The 25,987-nt window shown below is 39.8% G+C and overlaps 1 protein-coding gene across 1 annotated transcript; it reads right to left on the bottom strand.

Moving 5' to 3' along the window:
• Positions 1-2,874: 2,874 nt before the first annotated feature.
• On the bottom strand, positions 2,875-21,319 carry LOC114033990 (olfactomedin-like protein 1). The gene is made up of 3 exons (XM_027849624.1): positions 20,794-21,319; positions 18,808-19,093; positions 2,875-5,240 (listed from the first exon to the last, which is right to left on the bottom strand). Exons 1-3 carry the CDS (start codon positions 20,911-20,913, stop codon positions 4,468-4,470), a joined length of 1,179 nt encoding a protein of 392 aa, XP_027705425.1. The 5' UTR covers positions 20,914-21,319; the 3' UTR covers positions 2,875-4,467.
• Positions 21,320-25,987: the final 4,668 nt, after the last annotated feature.

Raw genomic sequence — 25,987 nt, 5'->3', positions numbered from 1 at the left:
CAAGGAGCTCATAGTCATCATTGGGAGGATTAATTTCTGTAGAGAATAATCCCACCATACTTGCCAGTACCACTACCAACTACCACCAAAGGACAGGTAAGCCCAATTGTCTCCAGTTGTCTGGGGAACAGTTTCACCCAATGGTTTTGGTTTCAGCCCATTTTTGGAAGCTATAATCCAAGATGGCAACCATTTGGTAATAATTACCAAATGCCAACTGGTGGAATAGACAAGCCAGCCTAGCAACAGGGCAGTCTGGCGGACTGAAGGCAGTATGTGCCAACCAAGTTAAATACCCTCAGCACCTCAACCATCAGCCTCAGCTGCTGAAAAGTTGCCAGTAGCTCCTCAGCAGCCACTCTTATTGAAAACCCAGAAAAGAAAGTTCTCACCATCGGAGTCTTGGCTGCTGTTAAGTGGCTCAACATTAGAAATGGATATGGTTTTATCAGGAGAAATCACACTAAAGAAGCTGTGTTACCAGATCTGTTTTGCTGTGGGTACCCTAAGAATCATGAAACCTTCCCATCTCACTTGCAACTGTAACCTCCTGTATGTGCTGTCTCCCCGCCATTAGAGTGTGAACTCTTGAAGAACAACGGCAGCCTCAGCTTTTTGTATCCCTTGGACTACACATGTGTTTTTTATTAATTCATTTAGTCACACTTTTATAGTCAAGGTCCAGTTATGTATACTTGCAAGTATAGTAATAAAAATTATATTCCTTTATATTCCAAATGTAACCCAGGCTTATTTGGGCATGCTCATGTCACTTAACATAGAGGCACCCGAGGGACCTTTGAGTCATGTCCAGATTGCCTAACATAGAGACTTCTGTGTCCCCCACCTGTGGGTGGGGGTAGCCTCCCTTGACTAGCTGGGCAGTCAGAAGAGGCCGAGTCTTTAAAAACTGGCCAAACTGAGACAGTTGTGCTTTCTGGCTCATGCTCTTTTCTGCACATACTTTCTTGCTGTGTCTAGAAGGTGAAAATCAAGTTCACCTGCCATATAGCACAAGCAGCATGAATTAGACTATTGAAAGAGGAAGGGCTTCCCTCCCCTGAACTCCCTCTCTTTTACCCTGACTCTAAGAAATGAGCCTGAGTATGTTTGTTTCTGTTCTGTGTCCTTTGTTCTCAGTTTTAAGGCTAGTGGTGACCCTGCTGGACCTGGGAGTTTGAGCCCTGGCAATGTTGGAGCCAGGATTTCAGGTGGGATGTGTAGCCTGCTATAGACAGAGAAGCCCAGAGAATGCCTAGGTCTCAAGCCAGTGGGAGCTACACAGATGAGGACACTTCAGCCCAGAGAGACAAAATGAAAATGAGCTAAGATTGGACCTAGTTCAGAGTTCTAAAGTTCTTCTGATTCCAAGTTTACAAGTCTTAATACTATACCATTTTGGCTTCTGGAGGAAGTGGGTGGTATTTGGAGTAAAGGCAGAGAGATAAGGAGCTTGGGTATAGGAAAAGGCAGTAGGATTCAAATGCACGAGTGGGTTGATTTAAAGACTTTCAAAAGCAGCTGCTTCAGAAGTGAAATGGATGCATATGTTGCTTACACAAACAGAATTATTGTTTAACTCAATTCAGGCAGTGGGAGGAAAAGCTGTGTATTTTCATCCTAAGTGGGATCTCTTGGCTTCATCTGCAGAGGGATTCATTCGTTCAACAGGTATTTAACGGGCATCTGGTCTGTGTGGGGCCTTTTGGACATTGACAGAGACGCAAAGATAAGCTCTATTTTCTCTGATGCCTTGAGAGGTGCTATACAAACAATAGGCCCAATACTGTTCAATCTACCCCCTTCTTTCAGTAAAAGGAGGAGGAATAGATAGATCAATAGATAGATAGACAGAGCACGTATTAAATGCTTATATGTGCTGGGCACTGCGCCAAGCACTGAGGATACAAAAACCAGCCAAAAAGAAAGACTCTCCCTGCCTTCAAGGAGCTTACATTCTAATGGGGAAGACAACATATAAATGGGGGCTAAAAGAGAGGAGAGGTACCCATGGAGGGGTAAGGTGAATCAGTCTGGAGAGTCTGCATTGGAGGCAAAAGAGGAGTGCATATGACTGGCTTGGTCACTTCTTCAAATGGAGGTTCTAGTTGGAGGAGGGGATGGTGTAGGCATCTACTAGGGCAAGAAGGTTTCTTGGGGAGAGGGGAAGAAGTCTGGAGAGTCAGCAGTAAAGCCAGAAGAGGAATGAAATAGATAGAAACAGCTAGGTGACACAATGGATAGAGTTCTGAGCCTGGAGTCAGGCTCATCTTCCCAAGTTCAAATCTGGCCTCCAACACTTACTGGCACTGTGACCCCAGGCAAGTCATGTGACCCTGTTTGCCTTAGTTTCCTCATCTGTCAAATGAACTGGAGAAGGAAATGGCAAAGTTGGCAGTATCTCTGCCAAGAAAATTCCAAATGGAGTCACGAAGAGTAGGACACAACTGAATAATAGAATCTATGAGAGCAAATCCTAACACCAGAGGAATTCTACCAACCTTTGTATTCATCCTTATTTAACTGACACATGATTGGGATATTCAAGAGGTTCCTGGACTCTACTTTATCCAAGAAAGGTACATCTATAAAAGGTCCTAGTTCCTCTTGCCATTCTGAGTGTAAGGCAGTGCTACCCAGACATAGCTTGCAGTTTGGGACTGGGCTGGTTTTCCTGGAACTATGGAGCATTCCTCTTTACATCTTATAGACCAGAATGGATAATTGAGAAATTGGAATGGGAGGGGGAAGAAATTGGTGAAACTGATTTTTTGTGTGTGCATACTATGGACATTTTACCAGTAAATCTGTCGTTAGAACTGAGTGTGGCCCCATGTCTCTGTTCTTTGAGATCTATAAATGAAAAACTCAAGGTGCTTAATAGAAATTTATTGGATTGAGTTGAAAACATGGTTTCTGCCCTCAAGGAACTCATGAATACAAATAACTAAAGTGCAAGGTTGAATGTAATAAGGGTTGTAAGAGAGACAGAAGCAGAATATTACGGCAGTTCCTTAAGAGATAAGTGGTCAAGCTATTTTCTATAGAAGAATTGTAAACTATAGATGATGACATTGAAACATGCTCCAAATTATTTATAGAGAAATGCAGATGAACACAATTCTGAGATTTACCATCATACCAGGCACATTGATAGATGAAAAAAGATGGGGTCACCCCCTGTTGGAGAGGTTACAAAAGATAGGCATACTGATATAGTATTGGTAGAACTGTGAAAGTAGTATTTCAATGTGTAATTATACAAGGAAGGTGACTAAACTGTCCATGTTCTTTGACCAGTGATCTCACTATTGCATTTATACCTCCAAGGAAATTAAAGACAGAAGCAAAGGTGTGTGTTTGTGTACATGTGTGTAAATACATGTGTACATACATACATATACACACACATATAATAATTGTAGTTTGGGACCAAATTACGAAGAGCCTTGAATGTCATCTTAAAGAGTTTGGACCTAACTAGGAGGTAGCTATGACATATTAGAAACAGCCTTGGGTCTGGAATCAGAAGACACCAGTTCTAATCTTGCCCATTTATCAGCTAGGTGACCTTGGGGCAAGTCACTTGACTTCATTGTCTAAAATGGGGATAATAATATTTCACTCTCTACTTCACATGGCCATTGTAAAGATCAAATGAGTTAATGCTGGTAAAGCACTATGCAAACTCTAAATGTCAGCTGTACGTATCATCAATAATAATAATAATTCAGGAGGCAATGGGTAGCCATAGAAGATTTCTGAGTAAGAAATGATCATGATCATTATTCAGAGATTAATTTTTTTGGGGGGGGAGGGGGATGGATGGAGAATTGGAGTTGTGATTTCATTGTAGGGAACTCCTAGTGAGTAAGATCCCTCTATCAATGCACACTGGCAGCTGCCCTACAACTCACATAGAGGCTTAGAGTGGGGGCACTGAGACCAAGGTCACACAGCTGGAATGTGTTAAAAGCTGGACTTAAACCTATGTCTTCTTGACTATGAAGCTACCTTCCTATCCATTACACGGTATTATAGGAGGGCAAAAGCAAGTCAGGGTGTTGTAGAGGGTGGACAGCCAGGCTCAGGGTCAAGAATTCCTGGGGTCAAGTCTAGCATCTGACACATACTAGCTGAGGGACCCTCTTAGTGCCCTAGGTGGTTCTCTAAGCCTGTATAAGTGGTAGCATTGTTGCATCTACATTGGTGGAGAGGATTTCTTCATTGGGAGTTTCAATGAAATAGGTCCAGTAAAAAAAAAAAAAGAAAGAAAGAAAAGATAGTTTATATATGCAGTCTCACTTCCAGACTATGTGTCTAAATAATATTATAGGGAAGAGATATCTGTTTACTACTTTCTCATTCAGAGCAAGAGATCTCTGTGGCCTGGAGCATTATTTTCAAAATCTTCCATAGACACTGTCCCTCAGAAACAAACCTGGTTTGCACCACTTGCCAACTTTCCTAAGGCCCTGCCTGCTTTCTTTTGGTCTGGAGCTTATAGATGATTTGGCTTCCATCGTTCCAAGAATAGAGTTGCTTCTCCTGGGGATTGTAATGGATCATAGAGTGGACCCTCTGCCGCTTGGGGAAGACCAAGGTAGGGATGTCCTGCTTGTTGATGGTTCCCAGGACATCATAGACACAATTGATGATGCGGGAGCTCTGGCGGCCTCTACTGTATACCACATACAGGACCCCGCACAGGAGAAAGGCTGCCTCGGCATCTCTGCTACTGCAGAATGATGTCCAAGTGTGCTCCACGGCCATTGTTTCAGGGTCTATTTTCGTGATTATCAGGTGGTCTATCTCTCTGTGAATGGCCCAGAGCCCGTGCTCATCCACAGCCAGGTCGATGTGAGTCCAGGGAGTATGCTGATAGACTGGTATGCCGTAGCTCCCTGGGAGTAGCATCCGATCTTCCACACTTTTCTTTTGGAGGTTGTATTTGATGATCTCGTTGGGGGTGCCATGATTGTGGAAGAATAAGAAACCCCGATAGACCACCTGCCCAGTGCCTTGCCAGGACAGCAGCAAGACAAGCTTCCGGGGTGTGGGCTTACCTTCCATAAATGCCTTCATATTGGTAAATTCCCATATGGTGTTGTTCCTGGAGCCGCTTAAGAAATAAATCTTGGTGGAATTATTGCTGATATCTTTCATCCAACAACCATGTGTATCTTTGGTCGTCTTCACAATCTTCATTGACTTTATGCCTGTCAACATGTTGTCACAGCCTGTACATAAAGAGAGAGAAAATAATGGAAAGGGTTATTTTGTACATCTTTGGTATCTGCATTCTCAGAAAACTTGAAGGCTTATTCTCTTTCCTTCTAGGTCCAATACCAGGCATGGGAAGATTACAAAATATCCCAATAAATATTTAGTATAAGAGATTGGAAGGGCAGTGTGGAATAGTAGATACAGAGCTGGCCCTGAAGCCAAAAAGACCTGGGTTCTAGTCCTTCCTCTGACACATACTGGTTGTGTGACCCTGGATGTTCTAGACAACTTTCTAGACTGAAAGTTTAGGATGATGTGCCAAACTGCACTGGAAGAGGGATTTTCCTCACCTGGAAGTCCTAGTCCTTATCCCCTGTAAAGAGTTCTCTCAGAAGGGAAATAATACTCTCTTGGGCTGAGTTCCCAAGATTCTTAAGATAGGAAAGGATGATATTCATAGTGGCAGCTAGGTGGCGTAGTGCATAGTGCACAGGTCCTGGAGTTAGGAAAACCTGAGTTTATGCCTTAGGTACTTAGTTGCATCACTATGGTCAATTCACCCCATCTCTATGAGCCTCAGGTTACTCATCTGTAAAGTGGGAATGAATAATAGCACCAATCTTCCAGGGTTGTTGTGAGGACCAGATGAGAAGCACTTTGCAAATCTTACAGGCTAGCTATTATTATCAGCTGATTTCAGCATCTCCTCATTCTTAGAATTTTTTGTTTCTTTAAGATGCCCAGTGCAGTGCTGGGCTCATAGTAGATAATTAATACAGAGCAGAAAGGGACCTTGAGGTCATATAATCCACCTATGTTTGAGCACGATTATGGTCTACAACATTCCTAACAAGAAGGCCCTAGTACTCAAACCCCTCCCCCAACCCCCTTTCTCGACTCCCCTGTGGAAAATGCACTATCTCCTGAGCAAACTCAGCCCACTTCTGGACAATGCTAATTATTCTTTATATAGAGCTTAAATGGACCTTTATCCAAGGTCTACCCACTGCTCCAAATTTTGCCCTTTGGGGTCAAGCAGAGCTAGTCAGTCTGTCAGTGAACAAACATCTTAATGGGCAGCTAGAAGGCACAGTGGATAGAGTGCTAAGCTCAAGTCAGGAGGACTTGAGTTCAAATCTGGCCTCAGTTACTTACTAGATATGTGACTCTGGGCAAGTCACTTAACTTCTGTTTGCCTCAATTTCCTCAAATATAAAATGGGTATTATAGCAGCACCTACTTCCCAGGGTTATTCCCAGGATCAAATGAAATAATATTTGTAAAGCATTTAGTACACAGTAGGCACTATATAAATGCTTATTCCTTTCCCCTCATTTATTAAGTACCTACTATGTGCGAGTCATTATGCAAAGTACTGGGGATACAGAAAACAGTCTCAGACCTTGAAGAGCTCACAATCTAATGGGAGTAACAGCAAGCAAACAAATATGTACAAACAAGATAAAGACAGGACAAATAAGAAATAATTAATAAAGGGAGGGCACTAGAAATAAGAGGGGTTGGGAAAGACCTCTTATAGAAGTTCAGATTTAGATTGGAAGGACTTGAGGTTTAGCTTGTCTTTTACATGAAAGCTCATCAAATACTTGAAGACAACAATTATTGTGTTTCCAAATCTCTTCTTCTTTAGGATAAATGCCCCGACTTCTTCTCTCCCCTGCCTCCCCACCAGTTCATTCAATGGACCCTCATATAGTGGCATCTCTAGTCATTCTGCTTCTACTGATATAATCCAAAATCACATTAGATTCTTTTGATTATCATACTACTGACTAATATTTTATCAACTCTGCTTCTTCTCAATGACCTCTATCCTTCCATAACAGTATAGCATACTCGATAGAATGCTAGACTTGTACAATTTTCAGGACAACTTGGACTTGAATCCCAGTTAAGACGTTAACTAGCTATGTGTCACGTTACAAATCACAAACTCTCTGAGCCTCAGTTTCCCCCTATAAAAAATGTGGGCTTAATAGCATCTTTTACAAAAGGTTGCTATGATAAAATTATATATATATATATAATCTATGTATATACATACAAAGAGACCTGTATTTATGTATATACATATATATGCATATATAATGTTTTGTGAGCATCAAACTACTAAGTAGTTTTAATATAATAATGATAATTAGAACAATAATAACCATAGTTTTGTCATGAGCTCAAGCCCATTAACTCTTGGTCATACTCATGAAGCTTTATCTCCATTTATTGAGATCTCTAGGTCACTATTGAATACTCTGTGCATTTATGTATGGACATCTGAGGTCATGGTGCTTTTATTATGATGCTTTTCTTGGATATTGTCTCCTGTGAATTACTAGTCTTCTCTAATAATCATTTTCTTCTGATGTTATATCCACTGCATTCTGACTTGGAAGATCTATGAGGGCAATTTTCTCCCTCTCTATCCCCTTTCAGTTTAAATACCTCTCCAGGCAAACATATTTTTTAATGACCTTTATAGGTGCACTCCATCATGGGCCAAGAGCCAAATAATTCCTATATCTCATGTTATATTCTGTTCCCCCATGCCCGTAATGTTTTCCTTCTCATCTCCATTGTCTAGCTTCCATAGCTTCCTTTAAGGCTCAGCTAATAGCTTACTTTCTGCAAGAAGCCTTTTCTCCATGCTCGTGTCTTCTCTCTGAGGTTACTTCCATTTTATCATATATTTATGTATATATCTTGTGTGTACCTAGTTGTTTGTATATTGTCTCCCTTATTAGAACACGAGCTCCAGAAGGGCAGGAACCATGTCTTTCTTTGGATCCTCAGTACTTAGCATAATGCCTGACACATAGTTAATGCTTAATAAATGACTTATAGTCCAGAAATTCAAATCTTATTCCCAGATGCCATCTTTTTAAACAGCTGTTCACTGTTCAAATCTACCTTTCTCCTCTATGTCCTCCATCTTCAACAGATAGCAGTAATGAAAACATCACCTGTTCCTGCAAACAACTTTGGTTTTTTGCTTAGGACTTGCTAATCCTTATTAATTTTAGGTTCCTCCTGTCATTATCTTTTATCCTCACATGAATCAGTAGAAATGAGTAGTGGTTATTAGCCTTGACAAGTCTCATGAGGGTTTCCAACATGCCCCTGACACCTTCTCTGATACGGCATACCGTCCTGTTGTCCCTGCCAGGTCAACCACCCCCTTTGTAGGGAGTCCCAGACCAGCGTTATTTTTCTCTGTTATTTTTGTCCAGTACTAGGATCACCTTTCTCTCAGTGGTATCTTTAAATCTTTCTCATTATTCCTTCAGTCTCAGAGGGTCCAGTGCCTCATTCTATAGGAAGAGCCTTAAACCTATGATCTCAGTCCAAATATTCAGTGGTCCTCATTGTCATGGTCTTCACTCTCCACTTCTGGCTCACCATCCAGCCAACTCCACTTCCACAATCCCAGGCACCTCGTTCTTGCTCCTCCCTTTCCTCCTCATCTTTATACTTTGTCTTTCCATATTAGAATGTAAGTTCCTTGTTAGTAGGAGCCATCTTGTTTTCTTATTTTTGGATTCCCAGTGCCTAGCACAGTGCCTGGCACATAGTAAGCAGTTAATAAATGCTCACTCAGTTATGCTAATCTATCACCTATTAATTATCCATCTAATCTATCAATTATCCATCTAATCTATCACTTATCTATCTAATCTATCACCTGTCTAATCTATCATCATCTTTCATTTTCCTAACATATCTACCCTACAGACTCCTGACATAGGTTTGAATTTCCTCACTGCCTCTTCAGATAATTTCCCCCCTTTATTTTCCCTTTGAAGCACTTCCATTCTTCAAGGAACTAAAGATTCTTCCTCAACTTGAAAGAAAGAAGACTTCCCTCCAACCCATTTATACATGGAGCTATCATTTGGCACTGATCTATTGCACAGATCTATTGTACTTTGCACATGACTGTGGACTCCCCCTCCCGGGAAAGAGTGATAGAGTGGATTTGGGCATCAGAGGATCTGGGTACAAATCAAAGCTCTGCTGCCAATTAGCTGGAACCTCACTCCTCTGTTGATTTTATTACTATCTCTTTTGACTTGCTATGCTGGCATTTGTTGATCTAAACTGTGTTTGCCATGCCTATCTTCTGCTCTGGGGGCTCATGAGTGAGGAATTATTTAAAATGGGCTTTCAAACCTTTTCTTTCTTCCCTCCCTTTTAAAAAATTAAATTTCATTTTTAAAATTAATAAGCATTTATATTTTTTCCTTTACACTGCTCCTCCTCACTCAAACTGGAATACAAGGAAAAAAAAACTCTAATAACAAATCTACGTAGTCAAGCAAAACAGATTCTCATTTGATCATGTCCAAAAATGTATCTTATTCTACATATTGAGTCCATTACCTCTCTGTCAGGAGGTTGGTCCTTGTTCATTGTTTGTCCTTTGTTCTCAAAGAGGACAAGGACATCAGGAAGATGATGTTGTGACTTGCGAGTGAATTGGATTTAAGTGAGTAAATTGGATTTAAGCTGTGCAAAGTCTCCAGCCTCATTATCTCTTCTAGAGCCATCTGGGTGCACTGGCAAGATATAGCTCAAGACAACTGGAGATGGCCCTGAATGTAGTGGGAAACCTCGGCCTTTTTAAGCTAAAGTCTTTCTCAGTCTCAGTTTGACTGAGTCAATGTCCATTCAGTGATTAAGACTAGGTAAGAAATGAGGCAAAGAATGACCTTTTTTACCTGGTCAAAAAAAAAAATCAATCTGGGAAGGGAAGACCCTTAGGGATCATGGTTAGCCGTTGTGTTGATAAAAGTTCTTAAGTCTTTTGAGTTAATCAGTTTTATAGTGTTGTCACGGTAGAAATTATTCTCTTGGTTCTGCTCAATTTGCTTTGCATCAATTCATTCAAGTCTCAGGTTTCTCTAAAACATTAATTTCATCCTTTCATATAGCATCAGAGGATTCTATCACTTTCATATACCATACTTTGTTCAGTCATTCCCCAGTGGATGGGCACCTCCTTGGTTTCCAGTGCTTTGCAATTATAAAAAAAAAAAAAAGAACTGCTATAAATATTTTTGTACGTGTGGGTCCTTTTCTTCTTTCTTTGATCTCTTTGGGATAGATGCTTGCTAGTGGCATTTTGAGGGCCTTAAAAAAGCCATACTTGTGATTTCATTGGTATAAGGAACTCTCAGGTGGAGAAACTCCCTCTCTCAGTGCAGACTGGCACCTTCTGTGAAACCTCTAGTCTTAGAGAGTTGTTTGAGGCACTAGAAGGTTGAATATAGCCAGTATGTGTCAGAAGTGGGACTTTATGCAGAGGCTGGACATCTGTTTCAGTGGGGGTACCTTTCATGTGTAGTTAAACTAAATGTCCACTGACACATCTTCAAACTCTAGTATTCTGTGATTCTATGACTTGAGCACAAATTTTTCAAAGCTAAGACCAGTTTTCCACCAATTATGGGACACTGTCTCTCCTGGCCTTTTATTTATATCGATACCTGTAGATATCAATATTGATATCGATCTGCCTAAGTATTCTATTTCCTCCTGCCCTCTGCCCCAATAGAATGTAAGTCCTTTAAGGGCTAAGGCTATTTTTCGATTTTCTTTGCATACCCAGCACCTCTCACAGTGCCTTACACATAACAGTTGCTTAAAAAAAATGCTTGTTGAATGAATGTTACTTGCTCAGCTGAAATTTGAGCTATAATTGGCTTCTTCCAAAACTGTAATATAAACAGAAGCACCCTCAGCTGTTGCTTAGGAAAAGGATTTTGTGTCAAACTAAATCCTACTTCTAGCTTTTCTTCATGTCTGTCTCCTCTCTGTACTGATCAGACTTCAGGTACCTTATATTCTTCTATGGCCTCGATAGGTCTTCAGTCTCTACTGGCTTCTGAGAAAAGTTTTGTCTCTAGAAACATACATTTCTAGAGATTTTATCTATCTATCTATCTATCTATCTATCTATCTATCTATCTATCTATCTAATAAGGTTCACAGAATCTCAGAGTTGGAAGGCACCTCAGAAGTCTCATAGTTTAACTCTACCTGAACTAGGTACGGATAAGACCAGTATCTTGGTAAGTATAGGGAACTCCTTAGTGAACAATGTCCCTCTACCAAAGCAGATTATAGCACTTTAAGGTTTGCAAAGTGCCTTACAAATATTATCTAGCTAACATTTATATAGAGCTTACTATGTGCCAGGCACTGTGCTAAGCACTTTACAATTACTATCTCATTAGATCCTCACAACAACCCTGGAAGGTGTTATTATCCCCATTTTACAGATGAGGAAACTGAGGCAGACAGAAGTTAAAGGATTTACCAGGGGCCATGCACCTAGTTAAGGGTCTGAGACTGAATTTGAACTTGGTTTCTCTGACCCAGGCCCAGTGTTCTATCCACTGCTTAGAATGGAGAGAGATAAGGGGATCTGTCCAGGGTCACACAGCCAGTATGTGACTTGAACCCAGGCCATCCTGTCTCTGAAGCAGACTTTCTTGCTGTACTGCTACCTCTCTACTAAAGTATTAATTCCTATAACATATCTGACAAAGTCATCCAGTCTTGGCTTGAAGATGCCCTTCAAGGCCTCACTCAAATGCCACCTTCTCAATTCCACTAACTATTATTAAGGACCAACTCTGTGTAAAGTTCTGGGCTTAGCGCTGGAGAAATGAAGAGAAAAAGAAAACAACGCCTCCCTGCCTCTTTTCTTTTTCCTGGAACGGTTCTCTCTTTTTCTCATAATAAGATGTGACTTGCTGGCTTGCTCATATATGAAAGATATATAATTAGTAAATTCCTGCTAAAGCCCAAGGCCAACAGATGCTGGCCTCAGCTCTCATTTGTGAGAAGATTTTATGTTGAAAACTAACATCTAGACTATTTCCACTTTCCTCCACTTCTTTTTTTCTCACCTTTCCCTGCTGATCAGGATGCAGAAAATGTCTATTATTCCCTTTCCTCTTTACTGTTTCAGCATCTTTTCTCCCCTCTCTCTTGAGTGAGTTTTGTCCGTATTGGAGTTTCCCATCTTTTTATTTTATTTTTTTCAGCAGGGGTGGGGAGAGGGGCTTTTGTTGCCTCCCCCCCCTCCCCTGCACTGTATAATACTGCTTGCCTTTTTGGTATCCAGAGTATTCTGCAGATATGAGCCCCACTCTGCCCCAGGTTTGAGGTTTGTTGTGGGTGTGTCAAAGACATAGCTCACAGGATTCTTCTGATATATTTCTTTTATTAATTAATTAATTAATTAATTCAAAGCAAAAGATACTTAATAAAGCAACATAGCAAGATTTCCACCTTGCATGTGGATTACCAGGGGTGGGATAACCAGGCCACCCCTGGCCTGGACAGATTCTTCCTTTGGTTACCCTTCCACTGGTGGGAGAAGGAACGCTCTTGGAGAACACGTTTGATTGGGGGACACATATGGGGGGTACATGAGTAGGTAACATGTGCCAAGAAACACATATCTAGGATAACTAAGACCTCTGACACTATAGAACCATCAGTATCTTCTGGTGATGTCATTGGGTGAACTGCTTCCTCCTCTGAATGTGAGTTTTCTGCTAGTCTGTTATTTTTGTGATGTCCTTCCCTGTGGATGTGTCCACTGCTGGTCCTGCCCTCTCCTAGGTACCTCTGATGCTGCTGCTGCTGCTTTACTCTGCAACTAACTGCTGGTCTTGGGCGGCTGTATATAGCTTAGGGGGAGGGGGAGGAGGAGGCCAGCTTATCTTTAGCTTGATAGCTCCAGGAGCTACTTTCAGTTCTTTTAAACCCCTAGCCTACTTTGATCACTCAACTAACTAGAGAAGTCGTTAGGCATTTTAAATCTGTTTCTTGAATTGAACTCTTCTTGGGCCCCTGATCTCAGTCTTCTACCTGATTTGGGGTTAGAACATTCCTTTTAACACCTATCATGCCCAGTTGTATGTCCTTTCAAAGCACTGTAAGGTTTTTTTTTTAGAAGAACCACGAAAGTTGTATGTGAAACTAAGGTAGCTAGATACTTTTTGTTTTCTATTATATCCCTTGTCTCTGTGAAAATCAACTTGGAGCAAAAACAAAAGGTACAGCTGGAGTGGGAAACCTCCACCCTAGTTCCTTTGCTCTACATTTATGCCTTTGTTATACATTTCTGCCAGCAACAAATTCACTGTTCTTCCTAAGCTCAACTGCATTTGACTAAAAATTAGAGGATTACTGCCAAAGCCCTCTCACAAACTGAAGTTGTTTCTAGCTGTTGTCTATAAGAATCAAAAATATGTTTTCCCAGGCCTGGTTCTATTCTTTCTAGCAAATATCTGAGGCCAGATTTGAAGTGAGGAAGATGGGTCTTCTTGACTTCAGGCCTGGCACTCTATCCACTTTACCACCCAGCTGTCCAGAGTCAGGAAGACCTGCTTTCAAATCTGGCCTCAGACACTTACTAACTCTGTGACTGTGGGCAAGTCACTTCACCCTGTTTGCCTCAGTTTCTTTATCTGTAAAATGAGCAGGAGAAGGAAATGGCAAACCACTCCAGTATCTCTGCCAAGAAAACCCCAAATGTGGTCAGGAAGAACTGGACATAATTGAAATGACTGAACAACAAAAGCTTTCACCTACTTGACTGTGTTCTCCAGAAGGGAAGGGACCGCCTAATCCCTGTATCTTCCCCAGTTCCTCGCACAAAGGTCTGCTCACAGTGGGTACTTATAATAATGTGGCAGGCAGATGCAGAAAGATCCAAGAGGACTTTGGGTAGTGAGTTTATAGGAACAGACTCCTTCCGAAGAGGATTTGCTTTCCCTTGGTGCAATGGACTGGAACATATACACAAAGTAGCAAGGACTCCCGGAGAAGAGCAGAGGTTCCTGGGAGGAGGAAAAAGAAGCTTCTTGGAGATGGAAGTCATGAAAGAAAAAGCTGAAGGACAGGATCAGAAATGCCTGAGGCAAGCAGAGAGGAACTACAGAGCAGAGTCCAGAGGTTGAGAACTGAAGTGTCTGAGACAGGACAGAGCTGCTACATGAGCAGTGACTGTCTTGGAGCTGTAGGAAAGACTATAGTCAAGACCTTGGTGCCAAGACAAAGGCGATCTCTCTGTACTGGCCTTGGGACCCACTGGACCGTGCATCTAGGACTTTATCTTTTGGTGGTGTGAGGTTTTTTTCCAAAATTGTGTTATGTGCTTTTGGGGAAGGAGCTAGGGCAGAGGTGGGGAACTTGCAGCCTCAAGGCCACATGTGGCCCTCTAGGTCCTCAAGTGTGGCTCTTTGACCGAATCCAAGGGGATTTGTTCTGTGAAGTTTAGATTCAGTCAAAGGGCCACACTTGAGGACCTAGAGGGCCACATGTGGCTTCGAGGCCGCAGGTTTCCCACCCATGATGGAGTATCCAACCTCGCCTAGAACTGTACCATTTCCCAGGCTTCTTTAAGTTCAAATGACTTGGTAACTTTCCTTGTTGGTAGGAGGAAAGTAAATACCTAAAGGCCAGCTTAAGAGGAACCAAATTCCAATGTTTCCATGGAAAACCCTGAATAGAGGCATGAGTCAAAGAGTATGGTAATTGATAAACCTCCAAGACAGGAACCTCTGTGGACTATGAATTACAATAATAATAGTGATGCTGATAGCTGATATGTTGTATAGTTTGTATATTGCTATGCTCACATTGTCACATTGCACAACTCCGTGAGTTGAGAATTTTTGGTTCTAGAACCTTCCTCTGTAGAATGACAGAAAAAGACATCGAGGTATATGGGGTTAATTGACTTGTCTAAGGTCACACAATAGCCACACAAATGTCAGAGTTAATAAAGGAGGCAGCAATTAAACCTAGGGTACAAATATCTATACAGAAATGTATAAAATATGGGTAATGTACAAGGTCCACCAGAGATCTTCACCATAACTGAGTATGCATTATTCAGAAAGAACAAACTAGACAAAAGGGATGATGTTATGACACTATAGCCTATATTATGTTATGGTAATATAGGCATATAGCCTATATTAAGAAGACGTACTCATGTGGCTGCTAGGTGGCGCTATAGTGCATAGAGCGCTGGGCCTGAAATCAGGACCACTTATCTTCCTGAGTGCAAATCCTCACAATCTAGTTTCAGTTTATGATTCTAGGCTGCTTATACCTTCTCATCCACTCTATACTCTAGCTAAACTGGCCGATTTGTTCTGTCAATGACTTTCTGTCTCCCATTTCCATGCCTTTGCACAGACTGCCATTTTTGGAACGCCCTTCCCCCTTACCTCCACATCTTTGAACTGCTAGCTTCCTTCAAGGCTCAGCTTAGACATCACTCCTTTCAAGAGATTTTTCCTGAATTTCCCAGTCCTTCCCAATTACTGTGCATTTTGGGGACATATACCCTGTATTTACTACCCTGTGAATATGTTGCCTTCCCCATGAGAATATAAGATCTTTGAGGATAGGGACTGTTTTTATTTTTCTTTGTACCCCCAGCACCTAGTCAATGCCTGGCACAAAGTAGGTGTTTAGTAAATGCATGTCAATTGATTGAAATCCTTGACTACCACAGACACAGGCATCAGTCACCTCCAGTATTTGAAGTGGGGTGGATATGGACCAGAGTACAGGACCTGGGAACCAGGTCATCACCTTCATGTGCCAGAATTAGTTAAGCCTTCAAGCCTAGCGCCTGGTTGTCCAGGGAGACTTCTTAGGGGAAAGAATGATGCTCACTGTCCTATAAATTTTCTAGAAATGAATAAATGTAGGGTACATCAGATGACAGGGATTTGGGTGAGTAACAAGAAAGGAGATGGCCGGATCAAGGCTGGAGATAAAATTTCATGGGTCTACAACATATGATATTAGGATGTGACAAATTATACCTGAAATCTTTGTGTGGCTTGTTGGATAATTTGTCATCTGACTCAGATATGACCTTAATGAGCTTGCCTCTCAGACTTTGTTTTGAATTTCTGGTCTTTATTCTATCTGTATCTGATGCCACTTCTTCTCCCTCTGATTTTTTTCTCACTCTGAGACCTGGCCACTCAGTTGTTCGGCTTCCCTCTACTCCTGATCTCCCTCTATGTGGGAACTTCCCTGCTGAGCTTGTTTCTTTGTTCTCCAAGGAAAGGGTTTAGCTAACACCAGGTTCTCTGAGAGCTGAACTTTATGGATTAGTACAGACAAGGAATTCATAGTCAAGAAGTCCTGGATGCCTGGCATTGTCAGAGAAAGCTTCAAGGTCTCATGGACTGGCAAGGCTATGGACCAGAGAAGCATACAAGGGACACCCTGACTTGGCACTGCACTTTTTCTCTGGAGGAATCTCTGGTTAAGGTATGGCCACCATAAAAACACTTCTGTTGCTAGGTCTCCTGAGGCTTTCTGAACTCCCCAAAAGATATTAAAAAAACCAAACAAAAACCATGTAATCTGACTTATTTGTATTATTAAAAATATGTGAATGTTAACAAGACAATAACAACAAATTCTTATTTATGCTTAATTTCTACTAGTTCATGATTCAGTACCAGTGACCATATTCTTTAAATAACTTAAATACATTGGGTGTAGGCAGTCTCAATGTTGGTAGAAGTGCTGGTACAGTTTCCAGGTAAATGGCCATACCTGTTCCCTTCCTACCTCTGGTTTGGTTGCACTACCTTTCCTGTTGTCCTAATGAAAAACTTCACAAGAACTATCATGTCTTGTATTTTTGATCTTGAACAAAGTAGGTAAAATTAGTAAATTTTTAATTATATAAAAGGGGGAAAATTCTGCTTTCGAAAACTTTCAGGAAACTTTTAATAAAAAGTTGTTTTAAAAAAATTGGTATTATTATTATTTTTTTCCTTCCCAATGGGTAAGGGCAGGGAGAGAGGCAAAGAATTTGAAACTCAAAAAGTTTTTAAACAGAATGTCAAAAATAAATAAAAATACATTTAAAATTAAAATAAAATAAAATTTTAAATTGGAGTTAGCCATTTTTGTGGTTTGTTTAGTTGTGTCCAACTCTTCATGATCCCATGGACCATACTGTACATAGGGTTTTCTTGCAAAGATACTGGAGTGGTTTGCCATTTCCTTCTCTGGTGTATTAAACAGAGGTTAGGTGATTTGCACAGGGTTTCACAGCTAGTGTCTGAGGCCAGATTTGAACTTTGGTTTTCTTGACTGCAGGCCCTGCACTCAATTCAATGAGCCATCTAGCTGCTTGTTAGCTATTTTGGGCAGGACCATTTCAGTCCTTGCTTATTAGTACTTTGGTACACTAATTTGCAAATAATCCCAATTCCATGAATGGGTTCTAGTATATATATTGCATCCTCTCATGTCACAATGGGAGGTTAACATAATCATGTGAAGTTATGTAATTCTATTAGTCTCATGGGATCATAGATTTAGACATGGGAGGGACCTTAGATGTCACCCAATCCAATCCCCTTATTTCACACAGAAACAGGGCTTATTTTTACTGTGTAAATTTCTAAATATTATTAATCTCATAGCTTTGAGTATGAAATTGGGTTACAGAATTCAAGTGCCTGACGTAGTTTATAATCTTAGCCCTTTCTGGTTGGTTTAACCATGCTCAAAAGCTGCATAAACAGGCTAAATAAAATACAAACCGAGTTCTCATTAGAAGTTATGAAATGTGTATTGCTGTTCTACTGAGTACCTTATTTTCTGACTTTTCCATTGAAGGTTGCCTCTTCCTGGCTGCTAAGACAGTTTCTTGTCTTCCCCGTTCTGGGAGATTAAATCATCCCTCCATCCTTTCTGGAAGTTGTAACCAGGCGGAAGGTGTGACCCACTTTCCTGGAGCTCAGTCAGCCTAGGGAACATCTGCTGCTGCGTGGCTGGCCTGGGATCTTTTGATAATTACATTTCTGTGGAAATGCTGCTTTCTTAGAGGTGACCAATGTATGCACACGTGGGAATGACCTATTTTATGTTCCTCTGTATATGCATGTGTGTTCTTTTATGTGTATATTTTTACCTTTTTAAAGACCAGAGCTATTCTACCCATTGAATACTTCAGGTAGGGCTGTAACTAAAAATGCTTATGCCTGGGGCAAGTAGCGTAAAAAGCATGTTCAGTAGAGAAATGAGTTGGCCAGGATGTACCTTGTGGTGGAGACACAGAGACACTGGGGCATTGGTATTGGGGAGTAAGGGAAACATAGTCACAGGAGGGAAGAGTTCACCTTAGTAAACCAAAGCATTGCAAATGCTGTTAGCACTCTTTAAACCAGGCATTCTGGGGCAAAAGCCTGGTTGTGCCCCATCTCAGTTATCACTGTAACTTAGTGGTTCTCAATCTGCAGTCCACAAACTGCTTTAAAAACCATAACTATTTCAATATAATTGGTTTCCTTTGTAATCTTACATATTTTATTTTAGGTATTTGTATTTTAGAAAATTATTCTGAGGAGTCCATGGGCATCACTAGATCACCAAAGGGGTCCATGACACAAAAGAGATCTACAAACTCCTGTTCTAATTTAATGTGTAGAGAGCCCTTCCCCCACCCCAGAGTGGGAACCTGGTGCGGAAGGTTTAGAAAAGGTAAATCTTTCTTACTTGAGTTAAGGAGAGTCCTGACCTTTTGCTCTTCTTCAGAGTCTTTTATCTGCTTTTCCATCACCATCTTATCCTCTTCTATACATGTCTCAGATGTCCTAATGTATTCTAGGTAGTCAATTTCACGTTGGGCTCTTTCAACTCTTCCCCCCAAGTGATGCATTTCACTCTTATATTCAGTCTTATAAAGGTGGCATCTCTCCAGGTCCGCAGAGACCTTCTTAGAAAATTCCTGGAATTCTTGAATGTATGCCCTTGTATCTTGGCGACATTTTTCCAGCCCTTGCTTAAGTCAGAAAACAAATACTGATTTCAGACTTTATTTCCTAATGTATAATTACTAGCAAATGGAAAAAAATGGAATTATTTTATGTATTTCTTTCTCTTTCTTCTCTTTCCTCTCTTCCTCCCTCCCTTTCTCTTTCTTTCTTCTTTTTTTCTGTCTTTTTCTTTCTCTCTCTCTCTCCCTCCCTTTCTTTTTCCTTTCTTTTTTTCTTTCCTTTCCCAGTAGAGCAAAACACGTAGAATGAAATTGTTTTATTTACTGAGTGGCATTGACCTTCCCTTCAAAATGACAGTTCCAGGGTATGGGGAAATGGCCAGCGTGGCCATTTTTGACTTTTTTTTTTTTTGATATTCTTTCCATATTTTACACCCATCTTTCTGAAACAATTTTGTAGCCATGAGAATAGCAAACTATAGATATACATGTAAGTAGTTGTGCAATTTTATTTTGAGGAAAACCTGAAGGGATTTAGGTACGTGTAATCAAGGTGGGATTATTTAAAGGGCAGTTGTGAGATTGCCAAGTGTCCATGACTATGATTTATGTGTTTAAGGAGGTGGGATGGGCAGGAGAAGCAACAGCAATGATCTCTCACCTCTGAAAATTCAGTTTTGTGGCCTTGGAGTCATTGTAATTTGGCTACCCTTTTAAGGGCAGTATTTTGATCAGGACTGTAAACAAAAAATGTGATATTACTTTGGAATCTATAATTTCTCTGAAAATGATAGCAAATAACCATTAGGTATAGGACGTGCTTTGACAGAAAAAAGTAAAAATTGATCAGAACTTAGTGTACTAAAAACAGGATCACATACTCTTTCTTTTATTCTTAATTAGCATAAATTGTGGACTACTTCATTTAAAAAATTGGGTTCAGTTTGAAAGAGAAAAAAAACCCCAGAATTAAGTTTCTGACTTATTTTTCTTCATTAATTTTGGTGCTGATCTAGCAAATTACCAGAAGAAACTATCAATTTGAGAGAGTTGCATGACTAAAAATGATATTACTTTTCTATCTCCACATTGTCTTAGATGATATAATATAGTTGATAGAGAGCTGGGCTTGAAGTCAGGAAGATGAGCGTTCAAGCTTGTTCTTGACACGTTACCAGCAAAGTAAGCCCATATAAGTCACGGTGTCCCAGGAGACTCTCCGAGACTGTAAATTGCACATAATTTAACTTTTAGAAGGGGTTTCTCACTGGAATTCCCCTTACCAATGAAACCAAAGATCTGGACAAAAAAAAATACAGAAATAAATATAATAAACACATACATACAGAGGGACTGAAACTTCCTTTACCAGGGCAGGCCAGAAACTCATCTCTAACATACAGTCTTGAAAAATTACTGGGATACTGAGAAGTTAAATGACTGGCCCAGGGTTACATCACCAGTATGTGTTAGAAGGAAAACCTGAATCCGTGTCTTCCAGAATTCAAGGCTAAGTCTCTTCATTGCTCCAACATAGCTTTTGTCTCTGTCTTTCCTCTTTCTCTTTCTCTCCCTCCACACATACTCACAAATATATATTCTCTTAAACAATAGCACCTGCTTTTTCAGAAACATGTTTCATTGTCAAGATGGTCACAGTAAGAACAGGAGAAAAGTAAGTCATGTGTTTTTTTTTAAAATATAAGTGACAATGCAGAAGTTCGAGAAGGAGCAACACATTTCTATGGCCATTCCAACATACCTACCTCTAACATCTGAAAGCGTCGGAAGATGTATTGGACCATTTCTGGGTCTTGGGCATCTTGTGGCTGAAGAAGAAGACTCATAAGGCAGAAGACTAAGAAGGGTCTGGCTTGAGCTGTCATGATGCCACCAAATCACTGGGGGAAGAAGGTGGGGTGGGAAACAGAGGAATAAAATGATCACCCAAGAAACTCTGGGGAAGCTGTGGTTGAATGATGCCGTGACTTGAAAGCACAGCATAAAGAGTTGGAGTCTGTGGGGGGCACAGCAAATGAAGTTGGTTACTGTGGCAGCAAGCCTTTGGAAAACAGAGTGAAGAATGCTTGTTTGCTCCAACTGACGGGCCTTCTGGTGATCAAATCCAGCTGTTCATGCATAAGCCGGTCATGTGAGAAGTTCCAGGCATCGGTGCTTTCTCTGCCATGGGATGTTACACAATGCCTCCCTGGGGAACTTGGTGGGGGGAGACTTGGGATTTACTATCAGGAGCACTGAATGGAGGGGTTGGGGGGGCAGAGAACTGACACCTGCCAATGCCAGGGACTGCTTCAAGTTCCATTGCGGGGGACTCATTTTCTTTCTTGAATTTCTCCTTCTAAATTTGATATTTCTAGTTCACTGAAAAACTTCCCTTTATGCTTTCTGAAGTCGAATGATTGGCCTGAAATGAACTTCTGCTTTCCCAGGCCCTCGGAAAAATAAAGCTCTTTCGGAGGTTTACTGGGAGACCACACCCATTGTCCAGATGTCCAGATTCCCTCTGCAGTTTTAAAGGCACAGGAAGCAGTAATGAAAATGCATGTCACCACAGACCCATACTTTATTAAGGGCTAGCATACTCCTGTTAGTTCCAGGTTCTACCCAGAAACTTGAGAAATTCTCTCTAAATTTTCTCCAGCCTATGCCGCTGGCACCATCTTCCCACTGAAAGCCCCTTTACTACGACCAGTGTAGCAAAAGGAAGCCTTAGTAGTCTGGTGGTGAGAGCACTGAACTTGGCACCAGGAAGACGTAGGTTTCAAGGCCTGGTCCTATGGCTTTGTATGTCTCATATTTTTTTTAATCCATAATTTCCTTATCTGTAATAGCAGCATCATTTACATAGAGTTAGACTTTTTTTTTTTGGAGGGGTGAGGAGGAGCAGAGCAGGCCTGTGATTTCATTGGCAGAGGGAACTTCTGATTCTGATCAGACTGCTGTTCCACAATTTACAAGTCATGAGAATTGCCTGGGGCACTGAGATGCCAAGGGTCATGCAGCCAGTATAGATTAAAAGAAAATGGTTAGCATTTACAAAGTACCTGCTCTGTGCCAAGCACAGTGCTAAGCACTTTATGAATATCTCATTTGATCCTTGCAACAATCCTGGGGAGTAGGTGCTCTTATCATCTCTGTTTTACAGATATTTAAGAAGTATTTACAAACACAAGTAATTAAGGCAGTCTCTGCCTCAAGGAGCTTATCTTCTATTGGGAGAAGCTAAAAGGGAGCTAGAAGAGGGGCATATGCGTGAGATAGCATGAAGTGGAGATGGCCACAAAGCGACATGGAGGCCTGGTTCAGGATGAAATCAGGCAAAAACTTACCTATCAGACTCTGGCTTGCTAGAGACAAAGTCCAAGATTCTGGTGGGAGGGACTTAAGGAGGATGGACTGCTTTGGGGAAGAATGAAATAATTCTTCTCCAGTATTGAGTGGTAGTAAGATATTCTGGTAGCCCATGGGGGAGTCACAATAGGGAAATGTCCACTAATTATGATTGTTGAGGCCAAAGCTTGTGAGCCTTTGACTTTTATTGCTGTGCTAGGCAGCTAGGGTGCAATGGACAGAGTGCTAGTCCTGTAGTCAGGAAGCTATGAGGTCAAATATTGCTTCAGATACTTCCTAGGCTGTGTGACTGTGAGCATGGTCTCAGTTTCCTTAATCTGTAAAATGGGAGTAATAGCATCTTCTTCACATTTGTTACCAATAATGGAATCACAGTACTTTGTGTGTGTGTGTGTGTGTGTGTGTGTGTGTGTGTGTGTGACTTTTATTTCATAGTGCTAGATTTTTGCTTTCCAAAAATATTTTATTAATTTGCAATTCTACCGCCAATGAATGTTTATAGCTATTTCTCCACAACCCAGACAACGAGTTTAATTGTTTTTAATTTTTTTTGTTGCCATTTTAGTGAGTGTAGAAGGTGGCTCCTGAGAATTGTTTCAATTAGTGTCTCTGATTATTAAAGAAGTAATTTTTTGAGTATTATCAAGTGAGTAAACATATAAAGTGCTTTATAAACCTTAAAGTGCCATATAAATGCCATCATCATTATCATCATCATCATCATCATCATCATTTCCAATTTGTATTTCATTGGTGTCCCTTGACCGTTTATCCCTCAGCAGGGCTGGGGAACCTGTGGCCTCGAGGCCATGTGTGGCCTTCTAGGTCCTTGGTTGTGGCCTTTTGACTGAGTCCAAGTTTTACAGAACAAATCCTTTTATTAAGGGGATTTGTTCTGTGAAGTTTGGATTCAATCAGAGGGCCACACTTGAGGACCTAGTGGGTCTTTGCAAAATTTTAACAGTTTATTATATATGTTAGATGTCAAACTTTTATCTAGAATATCTGACAATATTTTACATCAATTTGTTACTTTGTTTTTATTTCTATTTTTGGTTATACAGATTTTATTTTAATGTAATCAAGCATATCTATATTGTGCCTGGAATTTCCTTCTGTTCAGTAGAAGCAAAATCATTGACAACTCTGTAATTAAGAAAAGCGTTATTCTAGTTTCTTCCAATTTTGTTTAATTCTTCTCTCTCTCTCTCTCTCTCTCTGCCCTTCAGTCTATTATCCAGCTGGAATTCACTGTGGTATCTGGTGAGTAACTAGCTAATATTTTCCCTCAATCTGTTATTTTTCTTTTCATCTTAGTAAAAATGCATTCTCATGTAAATTTGTGTAATGAAACCAACTCCATCTACTTCATTGCCTATAATTTCTTTTATTTTTCCTAATGAAAAAAGTTGTCTGAGACTCCAGAGTGCCTAGTAAATTGTAGGTGTTTAATAATTACTTTTTGAATTGAATTGGAGTATGAAATAAACTACCTCAATCTCATCCCTACTTTAGTGTTTATTTGCTTTGTGTTTTGTTCTGCTTGAATGAGACTGAGTCTCCTCTAAAACCATTTCCCATCGTATTGCTAACCAGTTTTTCTAAGCACATCTGTTAAGCGATTACTCTTCTCTGTATTTTTATAAGTTTAACAAACACTAATCTATTATTTATACTTGATTGCATATCTGGTATCTTAATTTTGTTCCATTGCCTATTTCTTTCCTTTTTTGCCTATTACTTAACAGTTTTTTAAAAATGATAATTGCTTCACATTATGTTTAAAGTCTAGGAATGCAATTCTACCTTCATTTTATATATATATATATATTTTTTTTCTTCCACATGTTCCTTAATATTCTTGACTATTTGTCATAATATAATGATAGCTAGCGTTTATGTAGTGCTTTACAAATATTACCTCATTTTATCCTCCTAACAGCTCTGGGAGGAAGGTATTATTGTTATCTTACAGGAAACTGAGGCAAATGGAGGTTAGGTCTTATCCATGTAGGTTCCATGTCAGTCATCAAGCCATCATATCTGTTTCATTAAGATTTTATCCAGTTATATGAAGGAGTTTTTTGGTATTTTGATTATCATAGTAAATTAATTTTTGGCAATATTGTCATTTTAACAGCATGATTAGACCCATCCTTGAACACTGAATGTTTTTCTAGTTATTTTTAATAACCCTAAGTGTTTCATCGATATATTTTTTATCACAGTAATTTTCCAATTTTCCCTACCCCCTTCCTTTAACAAAGAAAAAATTAAGTCAAATTGGCCAACAACATGACTGCCTGATATTGTAGGCAATGTTGTGCATCAATAGTCCTCCTCCTCTTTTCTAAAAGGAGGGAAATGTGTTTCATCTGTTTTCTAGGACAAGGATTGGTCATTGCCATTTATCTGAATTCAGCTTTCTTTTAGTGTTGTTTTCATTTATGTTATTGTAGTGATTGTGTATGTTATTCTCCTGGTTCTGCTTTCTATGTATTGCTCCAGTTCATAGAAGTCTTCCCATGATTCTATAAATTCCTCATGTTTATTTCCCAATAAATGGGCAATTGTTTTGTATCCAGTTTCTTTTTTTTCTAACACAAAAAATACTACTATACATATTTTGGTTTTTCTTTCATATATTGGATCTCCCTGAAGTATATACTTAGTATTAGGAGTGTTGGGTCAAATGGTAAGAACAGTTTAATGACTCTTCTCACATAATTTCAAATTGTTTTCTGGAACAGTTGGATCAATTCATTGCTTCATCAACAGTGCACTCATATGCCTATCTTCCCATAGTCCTGCCAACATTGACTATTTCCTTCTTTTATCTTTTTACTAATTTACTAGGTGTGAGGTGAAATCTTAGAGTTATTTTTGCATTTCTATATTATCTATTTAGATGAACTTTTCAAATAGTTATTAATAGTCTGCATTTTAAAAAAGCTGTTTATTGATATTCTTTGACCATTTAATTATTGGTGAATGGTTCTTGATTTTATGTATTTTTGTCATATCCCTATATATTTTGTATATCTGACTTTCTCCAGTTATTAAGGTATTTATTTGTCTGGGCATTATTGTTTTATAGTTGTTCTTCTAAAGGTTATATGTAGTACGATAAATTTTTGTAAATGTTATAGGATACCTCCATAGGACCATATATTTAGAGTTGAAAGGGACCTTAGATTTCAGGTACTGGTTAGATTAAATAGCCTTTGAGGTCCCTTTGGACTCTGATATTCTATGATTGCATGAGGAAGAATTTTATCAATTTACAGTTCCACCAGCAATATATAAATGCACCTGTTTTTCCATAGTTCCACGAGTTCTGCCAGTTTTATTCTTGATGATTTGGTAGATGTGAGGTAGCATCTCCGGATTGTTTTAATTTACATTTCTTTGATTACCAACACTGAACATTTCACAAGTGATTTTTAAAAATAATTTGTGTATGATGCTTTTTATAAATTATCTCTTCATATCTTTTGGTCATTTATCCATTAGGAAATGTGTTTTTTTGCTTCTTTTAAATATTTATATCACATTTTTGTATACCTTTGATGTCATGCTTTTGTCTGT

The sequence above is a fragment of the Vombatus ursinus genome, unplaced genomic scaffold (genome assembly GCF_900497805.2).
Source record: "Vombatus ursinus unplaced genomic scaffold, bare-nosed wombat genome assembly UNPS02007822.1, whole genome shotgun sequence".
Classification (NCBI taxonomy): Eukaryota; Metazoa; Chordata; class Mammalia; order Diprotodontia; family Vombatidae; genus Vombatus; species Vombatus ursinus.
Note: the sequence above shows the minus strand (reverse complement) of the source record. Positions and strands in the feature narration are given on the sequence as shown.